The sequence below is a fragment of the Saccostrea cucullata genome, unplaced genomic scaffold (assembly GCF_032062105.1).
Source record: "Saccostrea cucullata isolate Sc308-1 unplaced genomic scaffold, CSIRO_AGI_Scuc_v1 ctg7907, whole genome shotgun sequence".
NCBI classification, from domain to species: Eukaryota; Metazoa; Mollusca; class Bivalvia; order Ostreida; family Ostreidae; genus Saccostrea; species Saccostrea cuccullata.
The window spans coordinates 15,066-28,529 of NW_026926639.1; the positions used below are offsets into that span (position 1 = coordinate 15,066).

The 13,464-nt window shown below is 35.0% G+C and overlaps 1 protein-coding gene across 1 annotated transcript; it reads left to right on the forward strand.

Annotated features, from left to right (window-relative positions):
- Nucleotides 1-895: 895 nt before the first annotated feature.
- On the forward strand, nt 896-5,227 carry LOC134272293 (uncharacterized). Its single transcript, XM_062754538.1, has one exon. It carries the CDS (start codon nt 896-898, stop codon nt 5,225-5,227), a length of 4,332 nt encoding a protein of 1,443 aa, XP_062610522.1.
- Nucleotides 5,228-13,464: the final 8,237 nt, after the last annotated feature.

Below are 13,464 nucleotides of genomic sequence, written 5' to 3' on the forward strand. Positions count from 1 at the left end.
TATTGTCTATATAAATGTGAAAACGTTTTTTGAGTTTTTTTGATTATTTGGAAATCACTAGGGAAAGAACCCGCAACAAATGGTGTCAGAAGTGGGATTTCTTCAACATGTAGGATCAAAGGAAAACAACAAGCACGATAACGTCGACGAGTGGTATCACGACGACCTGTGGAATCTCTTCGACTTGTGATGTCTGGGACACGTGGTATGTCTAGAATCTCTGGAGCATTGTGGTATGTCTAGGATCTCTGGAGCATTTGGGATCAAATCAACAGTATTTCCAATGGTTTGGGCTACAACTCCAAAGAGACAACCCAACGGACAATCAAGATCCTGGAAGTTCAACTGGAAACAGTGCCTGAGGGAACTTTGATCTCTTGAGGGAAACCTTTCTTCATGCGTTGGATTTGACCCAAGACATTGAACAGAATTCCTAATGTGCTAGTGTTTGCCTTTATTGTCAAAATTAACATTTGTATTTTTGATTTTTGAATAATTTAAATTCAATTGAATTTCAAACTTTGATAATTTGAATTTTTTATTGAATTTTGTTTATCAATCAAAGAAACATATTTTGTTGAAATATCACTTGTTTAATTTCCATTCAATTGTTTTCACTGTATTTTGTAGATTAGTTGGTGACCTAGTTGTTCGGGACCTGGAGGTCAGCAGTTGACGCTGATATTACGAAATTTCCAAATTCAGCACTTCAGTAAGTTGTGTGTCTGTAAGTAGTTAGCGTTTTAACATCGCGTATCGCGTAAGTAACTAAAAAGTGCGTGTATAGTTTAGCAACTAAACTCAGGTGTGTAGAGACTGGTATGTGGGGAAATTTCTAATTTCAGCTGTCTTTTATTGTTTGTCTGTATGATTTTGTGTTTTGTGAATTTTGATCATGGCAGAAGCTTTGAAAGAGATTATTGATTACGGAGTATCGTTAGGTTACAAAGAAGATACTCTTAGAGAATTCGTTAGACACCAACAGGATATTCAGAGAGAAGAGCGGCTGGCAGAAAGAGAACGTCTGAAAGAGGAGCTAGAGTACCAGCGGATGAAGGAGAAACATGATAAACAGATGCAGCTGCAGCAGCTGACTCATCAACAACAAATGGAAATGCTTCATGAGAAAGAGAAGTTGAAAATAGCAGGGGTTGAGGAGGTAAGTGTTAAGTTCAAAGGTCCAAAAATCCCGGCTTTTGAGGATGGGAAGGATGAAATGGACAGCTATTTACGTAGATTTGAACGATATGCAGAGTTACAAAAGTGGCCGAAAACATCTTGGGCTATGAGTCTAAGTGCACTCCTTAAAGGTAGGGCTCTCGATATTTATGCATTATTACCAGCAGATGATGCTTTAGATTATGACAACCTGAAGATAGCACTCCTCAAACGCTATGAGCTTACAGAGGACGGGTTTAAACACAAGTTCAGATCAGCAAAACCAGAAACGGGTGAGACATTCGTACAATTTTCTGTTAGAATGAGTAGTTATTTGCTAAGGTGGTTAAAAATGGCCAAAATAGCAGACACATTTGAGGCATTATTTGATTTAGTATTGCGTGATCAGTTTTTGAATACTTGTAACAGAGATTTGACCTTGTTTCTAAAAGAGAGAACACCAAAGAGTATACAGGAGATGGCACAATTAGCAGACCAGTATCGAGAGGCAAGAATGACCAACGCTGCGACCCTCAGCAATGTCAAAGGCAATGAATTTCAACACCCAGTGAAGTTTCGTTCTGGTTCTGGAAATCACAAAGACTTTTCAGGTGAGAAGAGAATACAAAATTCAAACAAAGCATTTGTTCCAAAATCGGAAAGACGTTGTTTTAAATGCAACAGGATAGGGCACATTGCATCGGAATGCAGAACAAAACCAAAGATCGGTGCTGTAACAACAGAAGAACAGAATGAAGGCCATAATTCTTCGGCTAGTACAGAGGAACACGCAGAAAAGGTAACTTTTGTTAGCACAATGCCAACAGACACTGGAACCAATTCTATGAATCTTGATGCATCCACAAGAGTTTCACCATCATGCTACCAACTGCAACACAACATGCCAGTATCAGCAGGTTTTGTTGAAGGTAAGCCAGTTACGGTACTAAGAGACACAGGATGCAGCGGCATAGTGGTTCGAAGAAGTAAGATTGGTGAAGCAAATTTGATTCAAGATAAGTTTCAAACATGCATTTTGGCAGATGGTTCATCTATTAGAGTACCAGTTGCTTCCATCTTTGTTGACACGCCCTATATTACAGGAACATTTGAAGCATGGTGTATGGAGAAGCCAGTCTACGATCTAATCATCGGGAATGTAGCTAAGGTACGAGCACCTGGAGATCCTGATCCTGAATGGTCAGAAGCAAATGCTGTTGAAACCCGTCAACAAGCAAAGGTAAAATTAAAACAGTATCCTCAACTCAAAGTTCCAGAAATACTTAAGGGAAACATCACTCCAGACGAGATTAAACTAGAACAACAAACCGATGACTCACTGCAGAGAATACGACAATGGGCAAGTTCCGGACAAGTGGTTGATAAACGAACTGCAACAATACGATGGTTCATGCTGAATGGGTTTGTATATCGTGAATATCAAACCAAGACTGAATCAGGTAAGTCTTACAAACAGCTTGTAGTCCCAAAGAAATTCAGGGAAATTGTCATGAAATTGGCACATGAGTCAATCATGTCTGGTCATTTGGCTATATCACGTACATCGTCAAGAATTCTTTCTGAATTCTACTGGCCTGGACTACAGACTGATGTCAAGATGTTTTGTCGTTCTTGTGACATCTGTCAAAGGACCATACAAAAAGGTAAGGTTTCTAAGTACCCCCTTCAGAAGATGCCACTTATTGATGTTCCTTTCAAGCGAGTTGCCGTAGACATCGTCGGACCTATGCATCCAATTACCGACAAAGGGAATAGGTATATTCTTACTTTGGTCGATTTTGCTACTAGATACCCTGAAGCTGTACCACTGCCGTCCATTGAAACGGAGAGAGTTGCGGAAGCGCTCATAGACATATTTTCTAGAATTGGAGTTCCCGAGGAAATGTTGAGCGATATGGGTTCTCAATTTACATCATCAATTATGAGAGAGGTAAGTCGGCTACTATCGTTAAATCAACTCACTACTACCCCTTACCACCCTATGACAAACGGCTTGGTTGAGAGGTTTAACGGAACCCTCAAACAAATGTTAAAACGTATGTGCTCCGATCGTCCACGTGATTGGGATAAATATATTAACCCAGTATTGTTTGCTTACAGGGAAGTGCCGCAAGAAAGTTTGGGCTTTTCGCCTTTTGACTTAGTGTATGGAAGACACGTAAGAGGGCCCATGGGCATTTTAAAAGAGCTTTGGACAAAAGAGATAGACGATGATCAGGTAAAGTCTACTTATCAGTATGTGTTGGATTTACGAGAGAGACTTGAGACAACGGCAGAGATAGCCAGAGAAAATTTGGAGAAGGCTTCTCAACGACAGGCGAGGTTCTACAACAGGTCAACTAGAGCAAGGAGTATGAAGGTAGGAGATAAAGTTTTAGTATTGCTACCCACAGATTCAAATAAGTTACTGATGCAATGGAAAGGACCTTTCAGCATCAAGAAGAAGTTAAACAAAGTTGACTACCAGATTGAAATGAAAGGTAAATTGAAGACGTTTCATGTAAATATGCTTAAAAGGTACATTGACAGGAATGATGATTCAGGGGAACCAGATCAAGATGATGAAGCTCTAGTCACATCTGCTGTTATTGACTGCACTGCGGAGGAGGAAGATGACGAGTATGGCATAGCGAGTGTTGGGAGTACCAAAGGTGTGGACATCAACCCAGAGTTATCACCTGAAGACAGAAAAAAGGTAACATCACTTTTGGATCAGTTTACTGATGTATTGTCTGATGATCCTGGCTATACCCATTTGATTGAACACGACATTAAGATAAACTCAAGTCAACCAATCAGAGTTAAATCTTATGCAATTCCATTTTCAATGAGGGAAATAGCTGATAAGGAAGTTGAGAAAATGTTGGAACTGAATGTCATTGAACCATCAGAAAGTCCATTTTCTTCTCCAGTTGTCCTTGTGAAGAAAAAAGATGACACTTTTCGTTTCTGCGTAGATTTTAGAGCTATCAATGCATGTTCACAGTTCGATGCAGAACCGATGCCAAACGCAGATGATATCTTTTCAAAGTTTGCCAACTACAAGGTATTTTCAAGGATCGACTTATCAAAAGGCTACTGGCAGGTTCCATTAACATCGTCAGCTAAACCCAAAACAGCGTTTCAGACATCAAAAGGCCTCTTCCAATTTCGAGTGATGCCCTTTGGTTTGGTGACGGCACCGGCGACGTTTTCCAGACTGATGCGTAAGTTGTTGTACGGAATGTCAAACATTGATAATTTTATCGATGATATCATTGTTTTTACAGAGGACTTAGATCAGCATTTGGAAGTTCTTCACGAACTCTTTACCAGGCTGAGAAACGCCAATTTGACAGCGAAACCTTCCAAGTGTGCTGTAGGGTACAAGAGTTTAGAGTGTCTAGGCCATATCGTAGGTGAGAACCAGTTAAAACCAAACCCAGACAAGGTAAGAGCAATTCAAGAGGCACCAGCACCAAGCACTAAACGTCAGTTAAGATCGTTTTTAGGACTCCTTAGTTTCTACAGGAAATTCATTCCCAATTTTTCGTCTGTTGCACTACCCCTCACTGATCTGACAAAGAAGGGGTCGCCAAATAAAATTATTTGGAATCAACCTCAGGAAAAATCATTTCAATCACTTAAGGCAATGCTTTTGAAATCGCCTATTCTTAAACTGCCAGATTTATCAAAACAGTTCATTCTTCAAACTGACGCATCAGATAGGGGAATTGGAGCTGTGCTGATGCAGTTTGATGAACATAGTGGTTTGAAACTTCCGGTTGCGTATGCAAGTCGAAAGTTGAAGGACAGTGAAAGTAAGTATTCCACAATCGAAAAAGAATGCTTGGCAATTGTTTGGGCAGTCCAAAAGTTCCACCTGTACCTTTATGGACGCGAGTTCCTTATCGAAACAGATCATCAGTCCTTAATGTATTTGAACAAAGCCAAAGTTATCAACGCTAGGATCATGAGATGGGCACTTGGTCTTCAATCATATAGATACCGAGTTATCGCCATTAGGGGAAGGGATAATCAAGGAGCAGATTATCTTAGTAGGCAGTGATGACTTCTGTCAATTTGTGTATATATGAACTCTTGTTTTTAATCTTTCGTAAATGTGTGTTCTAAAGTATTAGCATACTTTTCCATAAGGGGAAGGTATTGTCACATTTACGGTGTTATTTCGTCTATTTGTATTTTAAATTTACTGTGATAATTGTTCTAACGTTATTCCATAGTTTCTTTCAGTTTTCCTATTCTGGACCCCTTCGAACACCCTCTTTGGTACCTCTACACTACCTGTATTTATTCACCTGAGTTTAGGCTTCCGCCTTTCTTAAAACCGGCTTTCCAAGATGTAACAGCACGAGCTGACTATCCAATTTTAGTTTCAAAGTTTTGTAAAGTTAAATTTATATCGTAATACAGACACTGACTTCTGAGGTGAGTAACATGTTTTATTTACATTTTCTTCTCTGTTTTGTTAATTAAACGGTCCTGGGATAACTTTGTTATTTCAACGTATTTTAATTCTAGTTTATTCGTTTGAATGTTCGTTCGTTTGTATAGTTTGTATGTTCTATAAATATTATAGTGAGTAGTGTTAATTGAAAGTATCGGCTCTAGTATTGTTGTATTTAGTTTCAATATGATTCTAAACTGTAAAGTAACTATGTAAGTGAAGTTATTGCGTGTAAGTGTAAGTTACATGTAAAATAATATATATATATATATTGTGTAAAAGCATTTAATACAAGTTCTGTAATGCAGCGCTGTGATGTTGACCCCATTATTATCCCATTTTCGTGTATGGTGGGTTATGTGGGTAATAACTTGTATGTAGCTTTGTGTATTTAACTGTGTAACTTAATGTGTTTACAATTGTTGTATTATTTAGGTCCCGTCCTACGTTCTACGTCCTACGTTCTACGTTCTACGTCGTTTTGTGTATGGTGTCAGTGTATGGTGCACAGTGTACGGAGTATGGTGTGATGTAGTAACTTACCGTTGTGTGGACAGACAAGAGCCGGAATACTATGTACAATGTATTGTCTATATAAATGTGAAAACGTTTTTTGAGTTTTTTTGATTATTTGGAAATCACTAGGGAAAGAACCCGCAACAGACGTCCAATGTCATTTTCTTTAATTAGGTCCTTGAAGATTGGTTGTTTCTTTGCTTTTAATCCCTTTGTTGGGACAACATTTGAACATTTCCCCATTGCTCCAAATTTAGACGTACAACGCACTTGTTTGCCCTTAAGCAGTGGGATCTTTTTTGAGACAGCATCTTCTGAGACACTGGCCAAAGGTTTTTATGGTTCTGTCCTTTCTGACATAATTTATTTAATCAAATAAACTCTGCAATATGACTATGTCAGAAAGGACAGTTCCTTTTGAAGGACCGTTCTCAACGATCATCATTGGTATTTAAACCTGCGACAAAAATTAGCCACTTACGTCTTAACTCCAAAACAAAATACTCCAGAACCACTGCAAATCTCATGGCCCTTAAAAAAGTACAATGACTGTCTATAAGCACTGGAGGATGATTGAAGGTTTGAGAAAATATACTCGAATGTCCAGTCTTTGTGTATTTGAGAATCTTGTCTCTTTTATTCGATTAATATAAATGTACTCTGGAGTGAGATATTTCACAAGTTCATCTTAATTACAGTTGTGAATAAATTAATTATGAATTTTGCTTTTAAACGGCATATGTAGGAGGGTCATTCAAAAAGTTCGTAGACTTTTGTCGTAACTTTTTTATTTAACGTCATATTATATCCAAATTTGGTACAAATATTTCAACAACAAATTCAAATAATCTGAGTAAAAAAATTGGAATATATCCTCATATTTATTAAAATTACCAAGGATTTAGAACAGCAAAAATGGGGTCACGGAGCACCGTCAAAATTGAATAATTTTCTAATTTTCACTTTATAGTTTTTACAGCAATACCTCTAATAAATGGAGCTGAAACGAAATAAAATTTACATGTTTAAATAAAGTATTGCTGTATTAATTAAAATGAAATCAGGTTATGTAATATCTCGTTCCATTTAAAAGATATCAGCTTCTAAATACATATGGACTTGATTAAGAAAGGCAAAAAACCATGACGTTGGAAGACGTCACGGAGCAGCAAGTAGCAAGAAAATTAGACTTTACATTCGGGAAACTTTTTCTACAAGCTTAAAAAATCCTTATAAATCAGGATCTGTATGAAAAAAAATCTGTGTATTTGTATTAAGTTGAAAATACAATTTTTGTGTGGTAGCGAGTTTGAATCGGATGATGGATTGTCTGCAAAAAAACAGCTGGTTAAGGTTAAAAACATTGCCAAAAGAGTTAGGAACGTCATTGAACGTGATGTGTGCTTCTATGTTGCAGGAATAATAAAGTTGCATGGGAAATCAAAGAATATGAAAAAAAAATAACATTCTAATTCAAGCTATATTTGTACAATTGTTAGCAAACCAGGTGTTAAGTATTGTGGATATGTGTTTTGAATGGAGAAGATGCAACAAACCGTGTTTGAAAAAAACAAAAATGTGTATACTATTGAGAAACTTTCTCGGCGTTGTTTTTGACGATACAATATTGGTTAACCGTGCTCCATGGTAACAAAACATGTTGCTTTTAATTTTGGCTAACGTGAGTTCTGTTTAATCAAATGGAATGAAACTTCACACTTCGACAAAATAAATGTTTATGTTTACGAAAATGTGTTGATGTATAATCTTGTAATAATCATATGACGATGAGAAGCATTGTCTACGTATTTTTTGAATGACACTCGTATGATACCTAGCATTTTGTTCACAAATCACTTTCTTTTGTACTTTTCTTATTTATAAATGTAATTTTACATTAAATTTTAGAATATATATTTCCAAAGCCGCTGTCAGAAAATAAAATTGTTTACCTACCTACCGACCCAACTTGAGAATTTAGGGTCGGGTTAGGGGAAACAAAGATATTTTTATTTCCGGCCTTGATTTTACTTTTTGATCCGACACATGTTTTGGGTTTCTAACGGCAAAACACAAAAGAGAAGTACTCCCAAAGCGTAACAGATGGACGGACACCCCGATCACTATATACCCTCCCACTTTTCAAGCAAGGGTAAAAAATCTAAAATCAAAGAAAATTGAAAGAGGCATATCATATAACCCCGAAATAGGGAGTAATTAATATTTTCATAAAAAACCCAACATTTAAAGCTCCGTCATTTGTTGGAATGAAAGGTGGAGTTCTGTTGATAGCTTTTTCAATGCCAAAAAAAAATTCCAACTTCATAAACTGTATGTTCAATTTTTTAAGTACTCACTTCATTTCATCTGGATGAATAAAGTTTCGTAGACTAGCGTGTTTGGTACAATCGTTTGTTAAAAAGTTATATATTAAACTATTTCAAACTATCAACTATGTATGATGAATTGAAAGATAGTTCAAAATGGTTTACTGGAATATTTGCAGGATAAAGTAAATAGTTCTCGGTTAAGAGAATTTACAGATTTCATTTACATTTGATTGTAATTGTAAAAGATATACAATTCTGACCGAAATAAATGTTCATATAGATCAGACAGGAGAATAAACAGATTATCACAATATTTTGACTGCATTCTTTTTCCGATTAACCCCCATCCCCGCAATCACGCATTTTAACGCATATACCGTTGCCCCGCAATCACGCACTTTAACGCAAATTTCGTTTTTGGCGTTTTCTGCTCTTATTACGCGTAAAGTTTTGATGGTATGATACTAAATGATTAGATTATAAATTTTGTAATTCCATTCTAATATCTTTCGCAAATAATAATATTTTTCCTCAATTTAATATGTCCGAATCGTTCGATTTATTTGATGAAACTTGGAATGCGAGACAATTTAAGGTCTTTCTTTTGACGCTAAATCAGCTCACCACTTGATCCACTTGTTTCGCTGATGTGGAAGTCACTCAATCTAGCTTGTGTGAGAAGGGACTATTGATTCAGAATTTATCAAATTTAACGAATGATTTTTTTATGTAAGTGTTTAATAAAAACCTGTGCAGAAATCGACAGAAGGAACGTGTAAAATTACAAAAGAATTTTTAGGTTTATACGTTCTCTGTCATACAACCGTAGAGAAAAGAAGTTTGTTCATAGAATATAGCTTTGTTCCAGTTTACATGTAATCTTATGTTACATGTAGTCTCATGTTGTCTTATTTGTTGTCCTATTTGAATTCAGATTCCTAAGAACTGATTTTTTTTCCCACCTTACAAATGTTACACAGAAATAAAAAAAATACACACAAAAATAAAAAGGAACAGAATAAAGGAACGGCAATATCATGTTGAAAAAGAGGTTGTTTTCGTTATTAAGTTAACGTTTCCGATATTGTAAAAAAAAATTGTCACACTTTCTCGATCGTGTGTCTTGATTTCTTAACATATACGTATACATGTATACATAAAACAAGATATTCGGGAAACTTTTAAAGCATACTGAATACTTGTTTGATATCTTTTTTAAAAAGGCAGAACAAAGTCTGTGAGCCAATGCTAACCAATAGTGCCCCACTCTGATGTGAATTTAAACAAGTTTAGTTACTGGCAGAGGCACGGAAAAAATATGAAGTTGTTATCAAATTCATATACAAAAAAATCCCCCTATATGACATGTCTCAACAAAGATTGTGCTAAAATTTATAGAATCTGCGATGAGTAGTTGCTTAGAAAAATGCGATAAAAAAATGTTACATGTATATTTGGTGCGGACAGACGCACGGTAAAACAGGAAGTTGATATCGGATTCGCTCAGTAGGCATATAGTCCTTTATATGAATATTTCCTTATAGGAATATATCCGCCTCGAGTACGTTCATATCGTCAGTATATTATTTGAAAATATTCACTTATCAGTCGATTTCACATGTATAAGAAAACATATATACTCTGTAGGTTCATGTATGTCAACACTGCATACTTTAAAAATGATAAGTTTTGAAAAAATATAATTGGCGAAGTAAACTCTCAAGAAGAGGACGGCGATGTGGTCTGATTGGATTTTTCAACCATCTATATGTTTATGTTATACACAAAAATTACTTTTGACATCCATGCACTTGTGTATGGACAGTTAACTCGTGATTGTTTTCAAAGGGTAGTGCAGCTGGTAAATACATGTACCATGCAGATACATTAATGAGGAGCAATGCATTTGGACGCTTAAAACCGGGCTTAATTTTATTTTAATTTTAATGTTATACATCTTTGACCAACAGCGATCTAAATTATTCTCCGCATTTCATCTCCGGAATTATATTATTACATTTAATAGTATTTCCGACATTTTTTTTTCTTCGATCAACAGCTAGCTTGTTAAAAAAGGGACTGATTATAAAATATATTTAGCATTTCATTTTACCACAGGAATGCTTAGCATTTCGTACATTTTTTTGGGGGGGGGGGTATGGATCTTGTCTACCAAGTTTATGAAAAATCGATCAATGAAAAAGAAAATCAGCTACACTTGAACTATATAATGTCAGTGATGTCCGACAAACATGAAACTGATCTCAATTTAACATCCATGTTTTTTAAGAAAATAAAGCTTTTGATGTCAATGATTTGCCGGTATTGTTCAAAGATAATAATTTCAATTTTCAATTAAGAAAGTCTTCGGTCACAGTTTTATTTCCTGAATTTTACTCTTCAATAAATATCGGAAAATAAAATTATAAATTGTCAGTAAACTATGTAATGTCGGAAATAAAAAGTAGAATATAAATGATCGGAAAAAAGAATGCAGTCAAAACATTGAGATAATCTGTTTATTCTCCTGTCCGATCTATATGAACATTTATTTCGGTCAGAATTGTATATCTTTTACAAACACAATCAATTGCATATCTTTTACAAACTCAATCAATTAATTTTTTTCTGTCGTTAACTTGTATTTCTTAATATTATAGTAATATCATGGGCTATCGCAAATGTATATAGTGAAAAATTTGTATATCCACTACGCATTTACTCCTGATAGATCCTGAGTAATTGATATATTTCATTGTTTATCATGTTATTAATTAGACTTTTTTTCTGCAAGTTTGACTAAATTGATATAAATACGTCATTTTCTTAATTAAAGTGGACAGGTTTTCGTGTATATCGACCCTGCATGTTCATAAAGTTCATCGTGTCAACGAAATCTGATGGCGACCCTTGGAAAATTGAGGAAATGCTTTATATATTTCTCTATAAATACAGCTACAATTACTGCATTTTCATAGAAACATTTTTAATAGTACCGTCATATTTGCTTCACAAATAATCGGAATACTTATAGGACAACATCGGGAAAATGCCGAGTACTGATTGCTCCGTCCGAGGAGTTCTTGGACTCGTTTGTAAACTATTCTATTGTTTTTTAAAAATGTGTAAAAATTCCATTACAAAGAAAAACTTCTTTTCGATGTTTTTCTTTTCTTTTTTATTTAGTTATTGCAAATTCGCCTACAGCCCCATCACTCCCAAGTTTTTCTTTATTGTTAAACGTGCTGATTTTTTTTAGTAGCCCACATGTACCTGTAGGTGTAAAGATTCTGCAATCTTCGCTATAGCCAAGGGGTTCCGATACGCTTCACATCTCCACCATGCACTAGAGTAGATTTTGGATCGGAAACCCTTGGCTAACAAGTTTTAGATATGTATGGCTAATTTAAGACTGATTATTTTAATGCCGAGTCCCATGGCAGTATTTCATCCGTATATCAGCCAAAATATTAATAACAAGATGTGATCAGTTAAATTTTATTACATGTATTTTAAAAATTAAAAAGTTTCCATCTACAACATGTACAATGGGCTATTGCATTGTTCAATAGAAATTAAGGACATTGGCAAGGTTTCTGGCTTTTGTATAGATTTTTTCAAGAAATCTTGAACAGGTGTAATGATAATAAACATGTTATATTCTGGCACATTTAACCCACCAAGCCACCCTTCCTTATTAGATTTTGTCAAATCAATGTTTTTACAATCCTCAATGCATTTCCTATGTAAAATGTTGATAAAAAGGACCAACTTAATTTTTTACCATAAAAATTTTCCGAAATCCAGTCATTTCAGAAAGTTTATATATTATATACATTATTGTATCCTCATTTTCAATCACATCTAGATATCATGACTAAAAAACAAAAATTTAGAAACATGACACAGATCTACCAACACTGTTTATTATTTTAGAGTTACTTCCCTTAGAATCTAATTCGTATTCATAATGGTGAAGACTGTTTGACTGTTTATGTTAAATAATTTACCATATTGGAAACAAATTATCTTAAAAATATTGGCATAGATTTGTTTTATATTTGTTTACAGTTACTGCATGCAAATGGTACCTGCTTCGCACGACCTCATTCAGTTACAGGTTCTCGGCATTTGTCATATCTTGTGATTGTCCTTCCCAGCACGGGTATACGGTATATAACGGTCTGTTGACCACTGTTTACTGTGTGTCCCTGAACACAATGTACAACAAAACAATCACCGTGTTTCTTTCTTGCTGTAGAGATGATTCTACCCGTTGAAGGAAACACACGTGCTTTTGTTTACCTCGGTAAAATGTACGCCTTGTTATTTTTCATTTCATAGAGAATTCTACAGGGGAGATCACTCTCAATCAAAGTTTTATAAGTGAATAAACCCATGATATAAACCTTTTTTCTCCGGATAACCGTGACTTGCCAATGTCCTTAAGCGATATTCTAATATTTCAACAATATTTATTAATTTAAAAAAACAACTCGAGAACAAATAAATTAAGTTAAATGTCCTTAAAGCTCCAAATCCTTTTTGTCCTAAAAATATATATTAAAAATTTTTCTCAAGTGATAATCCTTTTCTACTAGACCTCATTTCTATTTTATTTATAATTGAAAAGTTCTGCAAGTTTCGATAAAATGGTAATGCATGTAACTGAAGAAATAAAAAAGAGTTTTGGGATTTGTCGCTGTCTGTAATTTTAACAAGAGCATAAAAAGACACCCTGAATGGAACTCAAACAATTATTTTGAACGAAGTTTTCGATTTAGATTTAAAATACATAATAAATTATCTGTAGACTATGATAATATATCAAGTCTGTAAAAGTCCACATACAAGAATTATTTAAACAAAATAAACAGGATTAAATCATCAAAATACTTGAATTCATTTTACAGATGATTGTATAAATATTAGGGCGATATAAACGGCAACAGTTGCTAATTATACACCGTGTAAATGCATCATCAAAACCAC

What these genes read in the sequence shown, in the direction of transcription:
- LOC134272293 (XM_062754538.1), top strand. Translation starts at nt 896, where the DNA reads ATGGCAGAAGCTTTGAAAGAGATTATTGATTACGGAGTATCGTTAGGT.